General features: G+C 40.3%; 3 protein-coding genes and 1 long non-coding RNA gene across 6 annotated transcripts; 2 read left to right on the top strand and 2 right to left on the bottom strand.

Moving 5' to 3' along the window:
* Positions 1–205: 205 nt before the first annotated feature.
* Positions 206–3,030, top strand: LOC139190292 (glycolipid transfer protein 1-like). 2 transcript variants are annotated; one of them, XM_070810310.1, is made up of 7 exons: positions 206–574; positions 717–849; positions 1,051–1,106; positions 1,318–1,448; positions 1,551–1,686; positions 2,214–2,345; positions 2,802–3,030. In XM_070810310.1, the coding sequence occupies exons 2-7, from the start codon at positions 732–734 to the stop codon at positions 2,835–2,837; spliced, it is 609 nt and encodes a 202-aa protein (XP_070666411.1). In that variant the 5' UTR covers positions 206–574; positions 717–731; the 3' UTR covers positions 2,838–3,030. The 2 variants fall into 2 exon arrangements, with proteins under 2 accessions (XP_070666411.1, XP_070666412.1); XM_070810311.1 differs by having other exon boundaries at positions 252–574; positions 722–849.
* A 1,340-nt stretch (positions 3,031–4,370) lies between these two features.
* Positions 4,371–6,508, top strand: LOC139187454 (CRIB domain-containing protein RIC7-like). Of its 2 annotated transcripts, none has more exons than XM_070810312.1 (5): positions 4,371–4,688; positions 4,924–5,123; positions 5,379–5,479; positions 5,603–5,678; positions 5,812–6,508. In XM_070810312.1, the coding sequence occupies exons 2-5, from the start codon at positions 5,066–5,068 to the stop codon at positions 6,282–6,284; spliced, it is 708 nt and encodes a 235-aa protein (XP_070666413.1). In that variant the 5' UTR covers positions 4,371–4,688; positions 4,924–5,065; the 3' UTR covers positions 6,285–6,508. The 2 variants fall into 2 exon arrangements, with proteins under 2 accessions (XP_070666413.1, XP_070666414.1); XM_070810313.1 differs by having other exon boundaries at positions 4,547–4,688; positions 4,964–5,123.
* A 5,493-nt stretch (positions 6,509–12,001) lies between these two features.
* Positions 12,002–13,453, bottom strand: LOC139190698 (polyubiquitin-like). The gene is made up of 2 exons (XM_070811121.1): positions 13,239–13,453; positions 12,002–13,038 (listed from the first exon to the last, which is right to left on the bottom strand). The coding sequence occupies exons 1-2, from the start codon at positions 13,320–13,322 to the stop codon at positions 12,166–12,168; spliced, it is 957 nt and encodes a 318-aa protein (XP_070667222.1). The 5' UTR covers positions 13,323–13,453; the 3' UTR covers positions 12,002–12,165.
* Positions 13,454–15,583: 2,130 nt separating this feature from the next.
* LOC139190742 (uncharacterized) lies at positions 15,584–17,574 on the bottom strand. The gene is made up of 4 exons (XR_011575103.1): positions 17,364–17,574; positions 17,176–17,281; positions 16,551–16,614; positions 15,584–15,787 (listed from the first exon to the last, which is right to left on the bottom strand). It is a non-coding gene; the product is annotated as an uncharacterized lncRNA (long non-coding RNA).
* Between the last annotated feature and the right edge of the window lie 2,749 nt (positions 17,575–20,323).

The raw sequence follows: 20,323 nt of genomic DNA on the forward strand, positions 1-20,323 counted from the left end.
AATCATACGTCATACATTACCCTATCCCATTAATCCATCTCACACAGTTAAGTGTCCTGATCTCTTTCATTTCTTTGAACGGTCCAGATTTATCCATCCGTGGACTCCTAACTACGAGATCCCGAGAAGAATGAATTCGAGGTGATGAAACTGAAAGAATATGCGCATGAATTATAACTTGATTATAAAAAATAAAAAAATAAAAATTAAACAGATTATAAAAAATTAAAATTAAAAAAATTAAAAAGGCCACGAACCCGCCTAGCCTTGAGCGGGCTGGCGGTTATCCCTTTCGCCAATCCAACACGTCTTCGTATCCCGGACTCTGCGGATTCGTAGTTGATCCCCAAAACAGTCAATTAGTCAAATCCCTTTCACTCCTTCTATACATTCACCTTCCAAATCAATTCAAATCACAGAAGAAGGATCCGATTCTCCCATTGCAATTTCTCCACCCAAAGGTTTCCCATTTCTGGAATAATCGAATCCAACCCAACCCACATTTTAAATTTCGATTTTGATCCTCACCATTTCTGCAATCTCACCCAGATCCAACCGCATCAGCAACTTTCGTGTAAGCTCCGATCTTCCTCTAACTCTATCTGAATTACCCATTTGTTGTTCATCTGGATCATTTTTCGATTAAGCTGAAAGATTTGAGCTTTATTTGTAATTTTTTTTTTTTGTGAATTTGAATGGTGATATGAATTGCGCAGTGAAGTGGGAAGAAGATGGAGGGGACTGTGTTCGCTCCTGCTCTGGAAGGATTCAAGACTGTCAAGTCCGAACAAGGAGAGATTCTGACCAAGCCTTTCCTTGATGTCTGCAAGCAGATTTTGCCTGTTATAGGTTCATTTCTCCCCCTCTTTTGCTCTGACCTAGAAATTGAACCGGGTTTTCGTTTTCGTTAATGCCCGATTGCTGTTTGTACCCGGTTTTTAACCACAATGCTAGCTACCCATTTGTTAAAATTTTATAATATGAGCTTCATGAGTTGGTTCTGGGCTTGATCCTTTTGACTTACAAGTTGAAATTCGAAATTGGTGTTAGATAAGTTTGGAGCTGCTATGACCCTTGTTAAATCGGACATCGGAGGTAACATAACGGTAAGAATGTTCTTTTACTTGTATTTTCCCCATTTGTGCTCGCTGTGAGTTTAGTAGAATTATGTTTTCTGTTGTCTAACTTGTATATGTCAGTGATCTATATTTCCATACTATGTAAACAAGTTAGATCATCTTTTAGTTTTTTTTTATTTTTTATTTATTTTGAGTGCCCATTTGTGTTCTCAATCTCATCAATTTTGGGTTTTTTCAGAGATTGGAATCTAAATATACATCCAATCCTGCCGCATTCAACCACTTGTACAGATTGGTACAAGTTGAGATTGAAACGAAAACAGCAAAAGCATCATCCAGCTGCACCAACGGTCTTCTTTGGTTGACAAGGTAAATGATATGATCATTAACGTGTGTTTTTGTGCTTTTATGATGTTGCACTTTGTTATAATTGATACCTCATATGTATGATACTATTCTTATTCATTTCAGAGCAATGGATTTCTTGGTAGAGCTATTCCGGAACTTACTGGAGCATCAAGATTGGTCAATGTCTCAGGCTTGTACAGATTCCTACGGCAAGACCCTGAAAAAATATCATGGATGGCTTGCTAGTTCAAGTTTCAGTGTAATGTCTCTGATGCCCCTTCCATTATTTGATGCACTACCAGTTTTCATACTGGCTTTAGTCCTCTGATGTCTTATGCTGGACTTAGATAGTACTATGACAGTGATTATATTTCTGCAAGTTCAGTGCTTCCGTTTTAAAATGCTTGACTGTGTAAAATTTTCGTTTTGTTGGGCCCTGGAGGTACTCTTATGGTTTCGCAAATCTCTATCTTCATAAACTACTCTTTGGTGCTATTCTTTCTCTTGTACAAGAATTTAGGCATGTAAAAAGTACAGATCAGAAACCAAGAAACTATTAATTTTATTAACCCTGGAAGCTTTTTTGTGTTTTCCCTTTTAGAAAAATCCCTATCGTAAAGTCCACTTAGATTTAATTATCCATTAGTTGATCATTACTCTGAGATTTAATTATTATACAGTTTCGTTTTGGTATTTCACCTCTTGTTTACTGAATGTTTGAAAGATATAGCGAACGAGAACTTTTTTCTTCTAGAAATTTGGACTTATTAGTCACTATAATGATAGGTTGCCATGAAGCTCGCTCCTGACCGAAAGAAGTTCATGGAGGTGATAGGAGGCAACGGCGATATCATGGGTGACATAGAGAAATTCTGCACTGCCTTTACGCCTCTTCTTCAAGAGAATCACAAGTTTTTGGTAAGGTTTTATTTGTGTTGCCGAATTTAGTGAGAGCCAATTTCTATGACATCATTGTTTAGTTCTGAGGTTCAAAGTTGCATTATTAATTGACCACAATGATCGGGTAGAATTACCAATGGATGATTAAGGGAGAAGTTGAAGGAACAGTCTCTATTCCATTAGTTAGCCACACAAGATTGAGTTTGGACAACGCTCTGTTTTGAAAATTCCCCGAACTATTGCTCTTGAAACACGTTATACTAAAAAGTAACTCGGGTCTTGTAAGATTAGTGAAACTCAAAGATCTTGAATATCCTTCGGTTGGAAGGGAAGTTCCATAATTTCCTCCAGTTGTGATTCCATTGATTTTCTATTTGGAAACAACAATGAGAACTGAAGACAAGAAATTAATAACTGATTTGCTATCGGAAACAGTTAAAATATATGCTGACGAAGTTTATTCTATTGACACAGGCTAGGGTCGGCATGGATGATTTGAAGGCTTCGTAATTGAGAAGGTTTTCTGATGAGAGGAAGCTTGTGCCCTTGGACTTGTCCGGGTCCTTCAACTTAAAAAAATAATGCAACTTTTTCCTGCATTTAACTTGGATATTTGATTTTATGTTTAATGTTAAATTCTTGTGAATGTTTATTACACAGGGTACCTGATTGTTATTTGGTTTTATATGCTGCGTTTCTTGCTCGTGCCTTGAGTTGTTATCATGCTTTCTTCTTGTATGCTTAGGTTGACGTGAGATATTGGATGAAACTAGTATTTAAAATATTGGTATCGGTGGAAATATCGATACGCGGATTTGTGGAAATATCGACGGATATATCGAATATCGATATCGGTTGCTTTTGATGGAAATAATGAAAGTTTAAACTCAAACTTTAGAGATTGTTAAACATTGGTTTGGACGAAAAATAAGAGTTTCTCTAACTTTTAAGATGTGTTAGAAATATTGACGATATCTATCGATTTTAACCTAAATTTAAAAGTTTCTCCAATATAAGGTGAAGTTTAGACTTCACTCCTTATTTTTATATCTTTCTTTGATTTTTTTGGAATATCAACCAAGTTTTTATATCTTTCTTTGATTTGGACACATCGACCAAGAAATTTTAAACACTGGACCCTCTCCGCAAGGCCTTCGGTTTAGACTTCACTCCTAACGTTACGCGAGGCCTTTGGTTTTCTCCACTGTCTTTATTTGTGGCTTGATGTTGATGCAGGTAGTAGTGTTCCCTTTCTCGAAATCCTTTCCACCATATGGATTTCTTTACCATAGAAAATCATACCTTGACCTATATTCGCCTTCCTATATTCGCTAACCATTTGAGCTTCAGTTCATAAATGAGACATAAGCTAGTTCTGTAAATATGAACTAACTTCTTTTGTAAAAAGATATCGACAACACCTTTTCATATTCAGGTTATTGCGACACGTTACACTTAGATTTGTACAAACTTCATTAGCCATATTGTGTGACCCACAATGTCGTTAATTAAAAATGTACAACTACTCTTTAATCAAATTCTACGATTAGCATAACTAGCTAGTTTAGTATGCCAATGTGGCAATTGATCGTGTCCTAATTTGGAGATCGAAAGAAATCTCAAAGTTTGAATTTTTGACCTCTATTGATTAAAGAACAAGAGCACAACGTATTAAAATTACTAACATCTATTGGTCATGATTAAATAAAGTGGATATTAATTCAATTTTCATTCATTTTCTCCTATATTCTTAACTTTCTCGATTCATGAATTTATAAGTAAACATGTCATAAAACGTATTTTTGAGTTGTACGAAAAAGAAAAAAAAAACAAATGATTTATTGGAGTGAGTCGTTGTGGGTGAATTAGAAAATGATAAAAAAATTAGGAAGAGGATGATAAATAAGATGTGAGCAACTATTACAATTCCACAACTGCCACACAATTGTTTTTCCCAACCGCTTTTGCCGCGCATTCACTGAAAACCCGTTAACAGGCCCCCTCACCCAAATTTAGCCTATGGTTCTCGCCATTTCTACTTCTATCTTTCTTTCGCACCCGAAAATCCGGTGAGCTACAGGTTTTGATGACTGGCCACCGGGAACGACCACTGCACTCGCCACCGGGACATCCATCAAAACCTGTGCTCTCATTTCAATTCTGATTCTTTTCGGATTTTCTGACTCACGAAAAAAATTAGGTCAGACCCCATGGCACCACATCCCACATCTGCAAATCTGGGTTTGTAAATTGACCTCTCTTTGCCCGGTTGGATTATTTGGGTACGGTGGGCAACATTTATCATGATGCCTTCACATTGCTAGACCTTGTTGTATCATGCTGAATGCCTTTCTTCTCAAGGTACCAGAACTACATTATGATTATGATTATTTTTTTTTTTTTTGTGTGTGTTTTTGGATCAATGGGGGAGGCGGGATTCGGACTTTTTTGTGTTGCGCTAATTGGGGATCAATTTCGAAAATGACACAAGATGGTGTAGCAACTAGCAACTGATGAATATTCTTTGGGAAAAGGAGTTTCCAAATTGTTGCTGCAGTATTGATTCTTTTCTCTGTTTTGTGGTTTTCATGATCAGGAGCTTGTATTACACATTGTTGCTTTCTTTGCATTTGAAGTTCCGAATAAGCGCTGCTGTCCATACGCGCTACACTCGCAACTTAATTTTCTGCTGAAGGTTTCTTCTGAAGTGCATGTCCTGAAGCACTTGAGCCAACAAAATGGCTACCAAGGTGAAGGGGCTCTTGAAAGGCCTGAAACACTTTTCGCAAATGTTTGGTACGTGCAATTTCCGTTGATTTTTCAAACATTAATTAGATTCATTTGGTTTCTCATCATACTATGTCCTTGTCATGAATTGATTAGATAGTTGTGCAGTGTCTGGTTTCAACATATGTTCTTGGTGAAATTAGCTTGCAGTTCCTATCGTTTTTTTGCTTTTTCCTTAATGTCTTCAGGGTGATATGAATAATCTTTTACCAGATGTTGAAAAGGAAGGGCAAAGTGATTGACCAAGCTGTACAAATTTTGCAGATGAGAAAAATGATGACATACAAATTGGATTTCCCACAGATGTTAAGCATGTTGGGCACATTGGATGGGATGGTCCATCTACAAATAGTACTCCGAGCTGGGTACGTTGCTCGCTCTCCCTGTCTCTCGATCTTAAACATCCACACTAGTTAATCATTCTTAATTCAAAAAGCACATTTTTTCCATTTTACATAAAATTGTGACTATGACATTTCATCTTGCAGATGAATGAGTTCAAAGGCGCTTCTCCAGAAGTCTCATCCCCCGGGCAATTGACTGTTAAAGAACTGTCGTCCCAAGGTTTGCTATTTTTTCTAACACGACATATCTTTTCCACCTCATAGTATTAGCCTTGCCTATTCAGATTGACAGTCTGACAACATAGCATGTCACATTTTGATATGACATTAAAATTGATCACTGTCTTTTGCAGATATGCATAAAACAAACCTTGCTGCCCAAGAGTTGGTGCAGCGAAATGACATTCCAAGGACTAGGCGTCATTCCACAGGTGAATCTGAAGGTTCCCCAACCAAAAAGAGCTCTGATGGATCAAAGAAGCATTCTAGGCGCCACCGCTCCAAGGAAGGACCAATGGATTCTCCATCTCGCGAGTCTCGAGAAGGTAGTAGCCGTCATTCAAGAAGAAGCCGGAATTCTAACAATCTTGGATCGGAATCCCCCTCACAAGACCCTCCTGGAATACCAAAGCAAAGGAAGAAAAAGGGGTCATCCGAAGGCGGGTCAGCGAGGTCATCAAGAAGGGCAAACAGATCAAAAGGCCAGAATTCTTTGACTGAGATTTCGTTGGAAGGTTCAGAGCATGGATCCAAGAGTGGAGAGAGTCCAGTGCACCCAGTTTTGGCAGAAGCGAAACGTTCCTCGGGCGGGAATAATGTGAACTAAATGCACAAATTGAGGTCTTAAGTTCTTAAACCCTCGAAACCGAAAGTGTGACACTTCTGCTTGCTTACTTCATTGATCATATTTTAATTTTCATTTGTCATGTTGATGGCTGTGACGTGCAAAGCTCCAAGTGAGATTTGAGAAGTTTGGTTTCCAATTTATGCACTGTCTTACTGCCTCTAGAATACGTAGAAATGAATTTGATGAGTCAAATGAGTCTACAATAGCCCGGTGTTCGATTCTCTCACTCCATCAGAGGAATTTTCTTGGTTCATCATGTTGTTTCCAAGCCAAGTATTTATAATTATGCCAAACCCCGATCCAAACTTGCACATGAGGTTCTTCTCCAGCCTAAAGATTTTATTCTGCTGACATCTCAAAATTCAGTTTGACACAGGAAGCAATTGAGGTAAAAAAAAATCTCTAAAAAAGTGGGGATCCATGCCCCAATTTAGGTCAAAAACATATTTAGTCTCCGGCGGACATTCCTTTGGGCGCTGCTATGCATAATTTTTATGCAACTCTTCTTGTAGAAACTCCTCTTGCAAAAAAGATTTCATGAAAGAATCAAGAATAAATTCCTTCAAATATCCAAATGCGAATCATTTTAACGAAAATACGATCTAGAGAACTCAGATTGTTTCCAAATTCCGTTCCTTGTGAATCAAGGCATACTCATGCTGCCGGTTGTAGGTCAACTTGACAAGCTGCTTTTCTCCAGAGCTAAATGTATACACTTAAAACTTGTAAGCAACAACAGAATGTTTTTGCAATTAGTGATAAAGTACAGCACACAGCCTGTGTTTGAGGAAAGTGAGAGCATTCAAATTAAATCATTCCTCTGACATGCGATCGTATGAATTAGTATTCGAAAATTACTGTTTTTGACTGATAACTGAGCGGATCCCACTCAATGGCGTTCTAAGATTCATATAGCCGATCCCACTCAGTGACTTGGATTTTCCAAGTCTCCAACCAAGAAGTTTTCCTCACTCGGGAAATTAAGGGAACACTACCTCAACCTATATGCTCCACTCACAAAGCTTCAACATACAAGCTTCAACAAAAGAAAATTCAAAGAACTTAGCGAAGAAGGTTTTGGTGTATTTAACACAATACGTTGAAATGAAGGAAAGCTTATTTATTGATATCCCCGATAAGTTACAAATATGTACGTATACTTGAGTCAAAATAAACAAACAAGAGGGAGCCTTCACAAAGGTTGCTTAGGAGAAGTCTCAGCAGGCGGTAGAGCCCCAGAAAGAGAAGGCACCGGAGGAGGATCATTCGGAGCCTCAGTACTGGACAAAACCCTAGAAGGAGGAGGCATCAGAGGTTGATCATTTGGAGCTTCATTACGCGGTACAGCCCCAGAAGACGAAGGCAATAAATGCCTTTGGAACAAACCCACAAATCTCTGATGATCAAGTAAAACCTGACCATCAGATTCCTTCATCTGGTCAAGCTTCCTCTTCATGTTTGTAGCATAGTCTTGTGCGAGCCGGTGCAACTGTTTATTCTCATGCTTGAGCCCTCTAATCTCCTGTTTGAGACTCATCACTTCAGCCGCCAATGATTCAACTTGGCGGGTTCGAGCAAATAGGCGTTGGGCCATATTAGACACAGAACCTGCACACTGAACACTGAGAGCCAGAGAATCCTTAACAGCCAACTCATCAGACCGTTTGGAAAGTAGTCTGTTATCTTTGGGAGTGAGAAGGTTTCTGGCCACTACCGCAGCGGTCATATCATTCTTCATCACGGAATCCCCAACGGTAAGAGGACCAGTAGGGGAGACGAAGGATGGGCGCCATATGTTGTCTGGAGAAGGCGGGGCTGCCTCTTCAACAAGGTTCAAGTCAAAACGACGGTCAGAGGGACCAGACATTTTCAAAGGTGTTGAAGAGAGAAGAGGTCGGACAAATCAAGATCTTAGAAGTGCAAGAATGGAGCTTCTACTGGTGGATATTCAAGTGTGCTTTGGAACTTAATGTCAGCCCCTATAAAAATCTGCACTCGACGAAGCTTCAGAAATCGAAGAGGCGCTTGCTCAGAAATCGAAGAGGCGTTTGCTTTCTCAAAAGCTGGGCTGCTCAGAGACCACGAGGGTCGATCTCAGAAATCGAAGAGGCGTTTGCTTTCTCAAAAGCTGGGCTGCTCAAAGACCACGAAGGCCGATCTCAGAAATCGAAGAGGCTTGCTTTCTCAAAAGCTGGGATGCTCAGAGACCACAAGGGCCGATCTCAGAAATCGAAGAGGCACCTACTTTTCCAGCCTTGTCAGCACCTGTCACACGCACACTCAGCTTTGCGGAAATTATGGGCATTCTGTCGAAGATTTCTGACGAAGTAGAAAGCACATGAATCGTACTGTTCAATCACCCACTTCCCACACGCAACAGTAGCTCATGGGTACCACAGATAACTTTGCCAAAGTTCTCTGACAAAGTTGAGACACGTGAAGCTTGCAGCTCCCACTACATCGCTTTGACCAAGAAGAGTAAAAGAATTGCAAAGAAACAACACTAACAAAGTTTAAACACATAAATTTTGAAGGTCTAGCTACCATATTATTACCCACAAGGGTAAAGGAACAGTACCACTGCTGGATAATTGGAAAGTCCCGGTGTGTCAACCTCTGTGCTTCGTGGCAAGGTAGACTAGCAAACATGCCCAACCTGTACTCACATTCGAGAAAACACTCCCAACAAGATTGCTTGCTCCAAAATCGAAGAGGCACCGCCCTCCGAATCTCGAGAGCCAGACTCCCAACATGATTACTTTCTCAAAAATCGAAGAGAGGGTAAAGGAACAGTACCACTGCTGGATAATTGGAAAGTCCCTGTGTGTCAACCTTTGTGCTTCGTGGCAAGGTAGACTAGCAAACATGCCCAACCTTTACTCACATTCGAGAAAACACCCCCAACAAGATTGCTTGCTCCAAAATCGAAGAGGCACCGCCCTCCGAATCTCGAGAGCCAGACTCCCAACATGATTACTTTCTCAAAAATCGAAGAGAGGGTAAAGGAACAGTACCACTGCTGGATAATTGGAAAGTCCCTGTGTGTCAACCTCTGTGCTTCGTGGCAAGGTAGACTAGCAAACACGTCCAACCTTTACTCACATTCGAGAAAACACTCCCAACAAGATTGCTTGCTCCAAAATCGAAGAGGCACCGCCCTCCGAATCTCGAGAGCCAGACTCCCAACATGATTACTTTCTCAAAAATCGAAGAGACACCGCTCTCCGAATCTCGAGAGCCAGGCCCTCAGCAGGATTGCTTTCTCAAAAATCGAAGAGGCATCGTTCTCCGAATTTCGAGAGCCAGATCCCCGACAGGATTGCTTGTTCGAAAATCGAAGAGGCACCACTTTCCCAACTTCAAGAGCTGGATCTCCTTGGATAAAGCTTGTCTGTAATCTTCACACGCAACATCAGCTTTCCAGATACCACAGACCACTTTTTCAAAGTGCTCTGACAGAGTTAAAACATGTGAAGCTGGCAGCTCCCACTACCGTGCTATAACCAAGCAGGGTAAAGGAATAGCATTATTACTTGATGTTAGGGAGACTCCTATATATGTCGACCTCCATCCCTAACGGACAGGCAGACCTGCAAAAATGCTCAACCCTTTCTCTTATTTGAGAGGGCACTCCTAACGAAGCCTTTCGAAATATTCAGCTTTCTTTCCCCCCGATAATACCTCTGTAAACAAGCTATACTAGAGCAAGAATATCTCATATCATCAGGGTTAAAAGCAAGAGTATCCCATATCATGCTTTTTCCCTGTCTTTTCCTTTGGCCTTGTTCTTACCTGCAAGACAAGGAGAAAGAGAGCAATCAGTCAGCACTTGGAATCAAGCTTCCAGCCAGGAACTGACTGCCTGGAACCCCTTACCTGATTACTTACCTGGCATTGCTCTCGAGTACTCATCTTCAACATCTTATGCTTCCAGGGAAGATACCGCATCTGCCTGAGGAACAAATAGGGCAAGTGAGAAGGATACAAGGAAGCATGTGGAGACAAGCGTAACAGCACACGTGCCGATACATCCACTACTCTGTCAAAAGCAAAAGTATCCCATATCAGCAGGGTCGAACGTACTCTAGATTTGATGAACTTGTTTTGACCCTCAAATTCTTCAGTCGGCCTTATACTCTGGAGGAAACCAGAAAACCCTCCAGCCCAGTTCAAGAATAAGCCTGTGGAAAATTACTTCTTCAAAAGCAAAAGTATCCCATATCATCTCTCCTCATTTTTCTTCTCTTTATCCTTCATGCTGCCTGCAAGATAGGGAGAATGTGAACAATCAGCCGGAGCTCTGATTGCTTACCTTGTCTGTCACCTCTTTCAGCAGATCCCCTAGCTCGGCGACTTGGGGGACTCCTACTACATGGTTTGTATCGCGCTTGACCAAGCATGAAACTACAAGTAAGCTTCAAGTGAAATTGATACATTACCTTGTGCATCTCCACCAGTTACAGATACCACCCCTGGATGGAGGAAGAGTACTTCCAGAGAAGATGCCACATCTACCTATGAGACAGATAAGGCAAGTCAAGACGATACCACACTCCGGTACTTAGAAGTTTCGTGGCCACGAGATCATTCTCCCACAATATTTCCTAATGTCATTTGTACTAAATCATTCACTTGTACTCACTAAATGAGAGCTTGAACCTATGTACTTGTGTAAACCCTTTACAATTAATGAGAACTCCTCTATTCCGTGGACGTAGCCAATCTGGGTGAACCACGTACATCTTGTGTTTGCTTTTGTGTAAACCCTTCACAATTAATGAGAACTCCTCTATTTCGTGGACGTAGCCAATCTGGGTGAACCACGTACATCTTGTGTTTGCTTTCCTATCTCTATTCATTTATATACTTATCCACACTAATGACCAGAGCAATCTAGCGAAGATCACAAAAAGTGACCGTTTTCGCTACCTAGGATCTATCTTGCAAGAGAACGGAGAATTAGATGGAGATCTCAACCATAGAATACAAGCTGGATGGATGAAGTGTAAGAGTGCATCCGGCGTGTTGTGTGACCGTCGTAGGCCACTGAAGTTCAAGGGAAAATTTTATAGGACGACAATAAGGCCAGCGATGTTGTATGGCACATAATGTTGGGCAGTGAAGCATCAACGTACACAAAATGGGTGTAGCGGAGATGAGGATGCTTCGTGGGATGTATGGGCACACGAGAAAGGATAAGATTGGGAATGAGGTTATCCGAGGTAAAGTAGGAGTAGCCAAAATTGAAGGAAATATGAGAGAAAATCGGTTCCGGTGGTTTGGACACGTGCAAAGAAGGCCTACTGACGCTCCGGTTCGAAAATGTGACTACGGGACAGAGGTTCAGGGCCGAATGGGTAGAGGAAGACCTAGGAAAACTTTGGAAGAGACCCTAAGAAAAGACTTGAGTACTTGGATCTAACGGAGGACATGACACAAAACCGAGCGCAATGGCGTTCTAGGATTCATATAGCCGACCCCACTTAGTGGGAAAAGGCTTTGTTGTTGTTGTTGTTGTTGTTGTTGCTTCAACTTTCAAGCCTCCACTCCACCAGCATATTAATCTTGTATATATACCTAAACTAGGTCAGATTTCAGATAGCTATAACATCTCAATGCACTAATGCCTGAATTTCAGAATCCTTCAAATAGTTTTGTAATGTGAAAATCTGAGAAAAGAAAAACAGTAAAATCTATTGCAAAAATGTAGGATGAGTTGGAGATTATTTAATATACAACTTTCAATGGAAAACACCGTACAATTTCATCGAAACCAAATGAAAAGATTCAAATAGCGCCTGACAGAAGTTCAAATCTAGCTTGCATTTCTTGTGAATGATGAATGACAGTGGAATTTGGTTCACCAACCCAAAACCATGTGGAGCGTGGAGCCTTTCTGAATGTTGTAACATGAAAGACGGCATTCATCATCAAGGCGTTTACCGGCAAATACAATACTCTGAACATGAACCGGCACTCTGACCTTGCAAAATATCTTGTCCTTCACCTCTCTGACAGTAGTCTTTCGTGTCACGTCAAGTGTAATGGTTTTCCCACTCCACGTCTTAATAAATATCTGAAACCAAAAGGGAAAAACTTCTAAAGTGGAATTTTCTTCGACCTTGTAGAAATCCAAGGTCTTGCAATCCTGCAGCTCATTTCCTGCATAGATCATACTGCAATCGGTAACAGGACACCCGATAAAACTCTCAACAATCGTTTTGATATCCCGGACAGTGTAAAAGACCTTAACCTCAAATTTAACCATCTTTCCGCTTGGTATTTTCACAAAAATCGACATCACGTCTCTTGGATTGAAAATCACATAAAGGGTTGATTCTGTTCGAATGTCAAGTGACGCCAATGTCTGGTAATCTTCAAGTAGTTTTCCTCTACAAACTAGAGAGTACTGGCCTGATTGGACTCCCTCCTTGGACCAGATCATGGATTTGATGTCATTGATGATGTTGTACCCTTTTGCTTCCAATACAACAGTCTTCCGATTTGACGGAAATTTCACATATATTTTCATGCTCATTGAGTTCGGGTGACATATACGATAACTTGGTTCCTCCGGAGTTCCTCGATCAGCTGGTATTTGGCTATTGTGAAGCCAATTAGTATTATCACCCAAGAGAGGCTCCTGAGGGTTTTCGGCTTTCAAATTTTTAACTACAACAGACTTCTTGATCCTCACACATATTTGTTTCAAGACCTTCCACGGTATATTCCTCTGCTACAGAGACCGAACAAATTAATCTCATGAAAAAAGTTCAGTTTGAAGGATGCACAAAGAAACAGCTTTAGCTGTGTAACGAAGAACAAGAAAATGAATTAAGAAAATGTGAGAAGAAACATAAGAAAAAGAGAGATGGATTTATAATGTTCCGATGAAAAAAATAAGATGATGTAAATAAAAGGCAATAATAAAACCTGCTGACGAGATGAATCAGAGTAACTTGATGGGAGTGTTCGGAATCCCCGGCGTGAGGGTCTACGGAGTCTCAGTGATTCCATTGGAAGTTTTCAAGGCCGTATAGTGATTGTTCAGATTGCCAGGTTTCGGCAAAAAATTGTATATCGGATGAAACTTGGAAAGAAAGAAATGAAGAATGAAGAGTCTCTAAGTAGTTGCCTTCCCAACAAGACCAAAAGTGTTATAAAAACTTAACAACAACAACAGCACAACCCATTTCCGCTGACTGATGAGACGATGTAGTAAACTACAATCTACTGGGAGGGGGATTCGAACTTGATTGCAGAAGGGGGACACAATGACCAATAGGCATAATCCATGTCAGCTGTGGTGCTCTTAGCATATAGCAAACCGAATAATACCAACACTAAAAGCCATAGCCTTGAATGGTAGGACAAAAGGAAATCTCTAAGAATGTCAACCCTATATTTGTTTCAAATAATTTAAGGTGAGGTTCAATTGATTAAGGAAGAAAGAATTATAAACTGATTAAAATCAGCATATACTAATCATAGATAATAGTAAGTGGTTAGCGTTTGAATTGACTGATATAGTAGCTGGGAAGAAACTTCAGTTAAATTGCATATCAAAAGTTCTACTAACTTACCATGTCTTATAACCAAAGTTCTAAAAAACGCTAGGTGCTAGTTGGGTGGCGGGTAGGGGCTTAGTGCCTAGGCGGGCGCCTAGACGGCCTACAAGGATTTATATAAATTTATTATATATCTTGTAAATAAGTGTCTATTTACACTTGAAAAAAAAAACTATACTTGTATGGATAATAGAATAATGATAAAATGCAAAAATAGAAGTAGAAGAATACATAAAGTACATCCTTCCAACAAGTTCAATATTTAAAAAGCAGTAAGCATATCATCATAATGAGAAGTATTCTTGGATGATAGACTAAATTTTTCTTATTCATGATCCTTGCATTGGATTGGACATAAACTAAATTATTTAACGTTGTTGTATCTAGTTTATTTTATTTTTTGTATGTATCCCCTCAAAAGTTCTCCAATTTATTTCACAATTGGATGAACTTGTAGTCAATCCATCCTTTGAAAATTAGGTACACCATTTCCATAAGTATACCACCATGAAACTAAAAAAAATAAAAAAGCACACAATTAATTAAAAAAAAAAATCAAATCCACCTAGGTGCTGCCTAGCCCGCCACCTAGCTCCAGACCGATTTTTCGAAATGATTTGCCCTAAATCGCGGAGGGTCTTTTAGGGCCTAACGCATAGGCCGATTTTTAGAACACTGCAATTATTTATATCTAATCATCTTTGTTAACATTACTAGAACTACCATAGGTGTGTGACTTAGCAGGGTAGTGAAATTAGATAATGAATTAATTTAATTCCACAAACCATGAGTGACATGTATCAACATTTTTTAGCTTTCTGGATTAGTAGAAGTATACGTGAAGTAATCTTGATACTTTTTCTTACCTTGATTCTAGTTACAATGCAATTTGGTTCTTCAGTCATCCATATCCCAATCTAGATTTATGTGATATGAAATTATGTTAAATCACATATAGATATTTATGATCACCATGATACATCTGTTTAAGCAGTTCTTACAATATAGATTGATAAATAGTTATTCTAGCTAGAGATTTCTGAGATTGACCTTTAAGTGGCTTCAAGGGATCTCTGCTTCTATTGGAAAATTACCAGAAGGTGACAAATTCGTTATTAGCGTTCATGTAAACGCATCTCCATACTCATACATATGAACCCGAGTATCACATTATCGGGTCTGGGAAGTAGTGAGGGCTTTGAGGTGAAATCAAAGTTAAGCATAAGATACCTAAAATGCCTAAGATCTGAGAACTATTTGCATACTACAACCAGAAGCTTTCTAACGACATGTGGTAAACATCCATACGTTTAAGCTTTTTGGATGGTCATTGTTCAATGAACTTGTTCAACAGACAAGCACCTGTATATCCACACGTGTCCAACATGCGTAGAAGGAGATCATGCTAATTTAATGTGATATACACCGGCCTTTTCTGATAGTCAATGTCCAATTGACTTTCCAATGGCTAGGAACTTTATTTAAGAATTAAGTGACTATGGAATACAAGTCTCCCTGCCCTAACCTTGTTGCTCCTTGAGGACATTGCTTCCATACCTTAAATTATGGACACATCCATAGTATATTATATCCATAATATAAAGCAAAACTGACACTCCTCGACCCTGATATTCTTCGAATATCAGGATAGACACGTGCTGGCCGACACCCAAGGTGACGAAAGCCATTAATTGATTATAAGAGTAATGATTAGAAGAAAATATTCATGAATAACATCAGAATTTAAGAGTAATAAACAACGTTCAAGGAAGTGTCTAGAACGAACTAGACACAATTTAAAACGAGATTTACAAAAAAAGAAAGAACATTACAAGATATCACACAAGTGGGTGATAGAGTGCTACTGGTAGGGGAATGCCTCGTACGTCCAGTCGTAGTCCTCGTTTCTATGACCTGAATGGGGGCGCAAAACAAAGGTGAGTGGACCAAGTTCATATATACAATAATAATAAACAGTTATCAACATACTAACCCCCACAGTTTATATATAATGAAAACTACTAGCATAATAAGTGATGGATTTAATAAAAATCCCAGCATGCCAAAATATCTCAAAAGTCACATCGCGGAAACGCATCGTGGAAAACAAAACAGTAAACATATCATAAATCGTCTCATTAACGCGGTGTGCTGCTAGAAAGATCATTGAATAATTAAACTCCCGACCCAATGCCTGCTCCGTGGTCTCTGCGCCCGTAGCCAGAGATTACCAACTCCCGGCCCAATATCTGCTCCATGTCCCTCAGCCCGTAGCTAGGGATTATTTCTCCCGGCCTAAATGCCAACACCAGTTCCTCGCCCCAGGCGACATAGTGTCTACTAGGTACGCACAATTATTTACGCATCTCATAAAAACCACTTCATAGCATAGATTACCGATCATCGTCTACAATATAAAGAGGGGTTCAAAAACATGTTCTAGCATCCTATCGTCATCTATCGGATAGTCTACCAGTTCATGGTTTTTATAGAAAATACGATATATTAAAATATAGCTCAAAATAGGCTAACAATTAATTTCTCACCAAAACACGAGACGATAATCAATAAATTCATTAAACAGGATTGATATAAATCAATTCACAAAATTCGTAGGCATGCTAATCATTTATGCAATTACTATAAAATCATGTAATTTTAGAAGGGGTCCACTCACAAATATTCCTTAGCAGAAGAGTCGTGCGAATAAGGATATCGAATTTCTCCACTAGCAACTTTACCTAAGAACAAGAATGTAATTAATAAATAAATAAAATGGATTCTCTAAAAGATTGGGTTTGAATTAAATAAAATAAGGGAATTGGGTTTGGATGGGTTTAGGGTTTTAAATGGATTTTAGAAATTCTAAGGTTTTGGGTAAAAAGGGTATTAGGGTGAGAATTGAGGTTTGGGCTTAAGCCCAAACATATACACACACTACAAATACACACACACACACACACAACACCAAAATTACAAGGCCTTAAGGCCTTAATAAAAACTAACAGGGCTTTAAGCCATTTTTAAAAGAACCGGCCCAAGGCCAAATTAAACTAGGGCCCGAGCCCTTATGGGTTTTAAAACCAAATAACAAAACATTAAAAACTAAAGGGGGCTAGGATTTTGGGCTTTAGTCAACACGGGCCTAAGGCCCGAGGGAATGAAATGGGAAGGGCCGGATGGCCTGTGCCGAGGAAGAAGAAGGCCAGAGCTACTACAGCTCCGGTCACCTGAAAACGGGGGCTTCAAGCTCTGATCTAGGTATGAACATGAAGAACAAAGAGAGAGGAAGAGATTTCTACCTTCCAAACACCGTAACTCGGTCGAAGGTGACCGGAAAAGCCCACGGAGTGCACGGGTTCGTCGAAAAAATGGGTGTGCTCACCCACAACGATTCCGAAGCAAATCCTACGTAAAAAAGGAAGGTTCAAGCTTCTAAATCACAACCAAACATCATGCTAGGTACAAGAACGAGGGATTCGAGACTTACCCGACGGGAAAAATGGAAGAAAACTCACCGGAGCTTTGCTCCGTGTCGTCGGTCTCGCGGGCAGGGGAAATCCGGGGCTTGCTACAAGCCTCTCCTGAGGGTGGTATGGTCTTCGTGAGTCCAAGAGGAGAGAGAGAGATGCGAGAGGTTGAGAGTGAGAGAGAGATACATGGGAGAGTGAGAGAGCTTCGGGAGAGTTGAGAGGGAGAGGGAAGAAGAAGGTCACGGGGGTGGGGGACAAGGAAGAAGAAAAGAAAGGGGGGGGTTGATGATTGACACGTGGCAAATGGGGGTGAAAATATCAATAATGTAATTATTTGGGGGTGGTTGTAACAATCTACCCCCTTACAATAATTTCGTCCTCGAAATTACAATTTACACAAAAAGAAAGGGATACTGGCTCTGCATTGATTCCTCAGTCTCCCAAGTAGCTTCTTCGATTGCATGGTTCCTCCACAGTACCTTTACCAAATGAATAACCTTGTTCCGCAACACCTTATCCTGCCTGTCAATGATTGCCACTGGTTCTTCTACATAGCTAACATCCGGATTTACTTCCAATGGCTCTATCTGGATGATATGAGAAGGATCCGGTACGTATTTCCGAAGCATGGAAACATGGAAAACGTTATGGATCTGTGACAACTCCGGTGGTAGCTCTAACCTATATGCAACTGCACCAATCCTCTCAATAATCTGATAAGGACCAACATATCGAGGACTCAGCTTTCCTCGCTTCCCAAAACGAACAACACCCTTCCAAGGAGATAACTTCAAGAACACAAAGTCGCCCACTATATACTCATGATCCTTGGAGTGTTTGTCCGCAATACTCTTATGTCGGTCCTGAGCTGCTTTCAAGTTCGCCTTAATCAAACGGATATTAGCGTTGGTGGTATCCACAATCTCTGGTCCCACCAATGGCCTTTCTCCTGCCTCTGTCTAACATAATGGCGTCCTACACGCCTTCCCGTAAAGTGCTTCAAAAGGCGCCATACCAATACTCGAATGATAACTATTATTATAAGCAAACTCTACCAACGGCAAATAGTTATCCCAACTACCTTTCCACTGCAATACAGACACTCTCAACATGTCCTCTAAAGTCTGAATCGTCCGCTCGGACTGACCATCAGTTTGTGGATGATAAGCAGTGCTGAACCGTAATTGAGTACCCATAGCGGCATTAAAGGCTTTCCAGAACCTTGAAGTAAATCTGGGATCTCTGTCTGACACAATGGAGACGGGTACACCATGCAGACGAACAATACTATCCACAAATAATTTCGCCAATTTCTCCAGTGAGTAGGTCTGTCGAACTGGTAAGAAATGAGCGGTCTTGGTAAGCCGATCAACAATTACCCAAATACCATCATACCTTGACGGTGTTCTAGGCAGCCATTATACAAAGTCCATAATGATATCCTCCCACTTCCAAACTGGTATCGGAAGGTTCTGCATCAATCCCCCAGGTCTCTGCCTGTCTGCTTTAACCTGCTGACAGATTAAACATCTGCTCACATACTCTGCTACGTCCCGTTTCATCCCTTCCCAGTAATAGAAAGGATAAATGGTACGATACAATTTAGTACTCCCTGGATGCATAACATAAGCTGAAGTATGAGCCTCATCAAGAATTTCCCTCTTAACCACTTCATTATCTTTAGACACGAACAAACGATTTCCTTTAAATAACGCTTCGTCCTCACGGATGATGAATTTATCGTTCTTCCCTTTCAACACTTGTGCCTTTATCGCGTCGCATTATGGATCAAGTTCCTGAGCTTCTATGACCATATCAACAAAAATAGGTCTAACCTGAAAATGTGCTAGCCAAGCTCCATGCTTACCCGGTTCCAAATTAAAACCCATTTCCCGAAGAGAAAATAGTAATGGAACGTGCATAGTCTGAAGTGATGCAAGCTGCTCGTGATGTTTCCGACTAAGAGCATCAGCCACGGCATTAGCATGCCCAGGATGGTACTCGATCGAACAATCATAATCACTAATAAGCTCCATCCACCTTCTCTGCCTCAAATTTAGTTCCTTCTTGGTGAACACATACTTAAGACTTTTATGATCCGTAAAAATACGACATTTCTCTCTATACAAGTAGTGTCTCTAAATCTTCAAAGCGAAAATCACCGCTCCTAACTCCAAATCATGAGTGGGATAATTTCTTTCATGAGTTTTGAGCTGTCTGGAAGCGTAGGCAATAACCTTTCCATGCTGCATCAGTACACACCCAAAACCTAATAGAGAAGCATCAGTATACACCTCAAATTCACCACTGTCATCTGGCAGAGCGAGAATAGGGGCTTGAGTGAGGCGTCGTTTAAGCTCCTGAAAACTTTGCTCACGATCTTCATCCCACACAAATTTAACACCCTTACGAGTCAACTTAGTAAGAGGTAAGGAAATTGCAGAAAAATTCTGAATAAATCTCCGATAATACCCTGCCAAACCCAGAAAACTTCTTATTTCAGTAACACTCTTTGGTTGTTCCCAGTTAGATACTGCTGACATCTTTTGGGGATCCACACTAATTCCTTTAGCAGAAACTATATGGCCAAGAAAACCAACCTGAGTTAACCAAAACTGGCACTTACTGAATTTGGCATAAAGTTGTTCGTCCCTCAGTTGTTCCAGCACTAGTCTCAATTGCTTCCTGTGCTCCCTCGCACTTTTAGAGTAAATTAGAATGTCATCAATGAACACAATCACAAACTGATCCAGATATGGTCTAAAAACTCTGTTCATCAAATCCATAAATGCTGCAGGCGCATTTGTCAATCCGAAAGGCATGACACGAAATTCATAATGTCCATACCTTGTACGGAAAGTAGTTTTCGAGACATCATCCTCGCGAATCCTTAACTGATGGTAACCCGATCGAAGATCAATTTTGGAAAATACTTGAGCACCTTTCAACTGATCAAATAGATCATCGATCCGAGGTA

Source organism: Malus domestica, chromosome 13 (assembly GCF_042453785.1).
Source record: "Malus domestica chromosome 13, GDT2T_hap1".
Taxonomy (NCBI): Eukaryota; Viridiplantae; Streptophyta; class Magnoliopsida; order Rosales; family Rosaceae; genus Malus; species Malus domestica.

Coding starts and splice junctions, on each gene's coding strand:
- LOC139190698 (XM_070811121.1), bottom strand. CDS start 13,322: ATGGAATCACTGAGACTCCGTAGACCCTCACGCCGGGGATTCCGAACA. Junction 13,039..13,238: donor CTGATTCATCTCGTCAGCAG/GTTTTATTATTG, acceptor TCTCTGTAGCAG/AGGAATATACCGTGGAAGGT.
- LOC139187454 (XM_070810312.1), top strand. CDS start 5,066: ATGGCTACCAAGGTGAAGGGGCTCTTGAAAGGCCTGAAACACTTTTCG. Junction 5,124..5,378: donor ACACTTTTCGCAAATGTTTG/GTACGTGCAATT, acceptor CAAATTTTGCAG/ATGAGAAAAATGATGACATA. Junction 5,480..5,602: donor CAAATAGTACTCCGAGCTGG/GTACGTTGCTCG, acceptor TTCATCTTGCAG/ATGAATGAGTTCAAAGGCGC.
- LOC139190292 (XM_070810310.1), top strand. CDS start 732: ATGGAGGGGACTGTGTTCGCTCCTGCTCTGGAAGGATTCAAGACTGTC. Junction 1,687..2,213: donor TTGCTAGTTCAAGTTTCAGT/GTAATGTCTCTG, acceptor CTATAATGATAG/GTTGCCATGAAGCTCGCTCC. Junction 2,346..2,801: donor AAGAGAATCACAAGTTTTTG/GTAAGGTTTTAT, acceptor CTATTGACACAG/GCTAGGGTCGGCATGGATGA.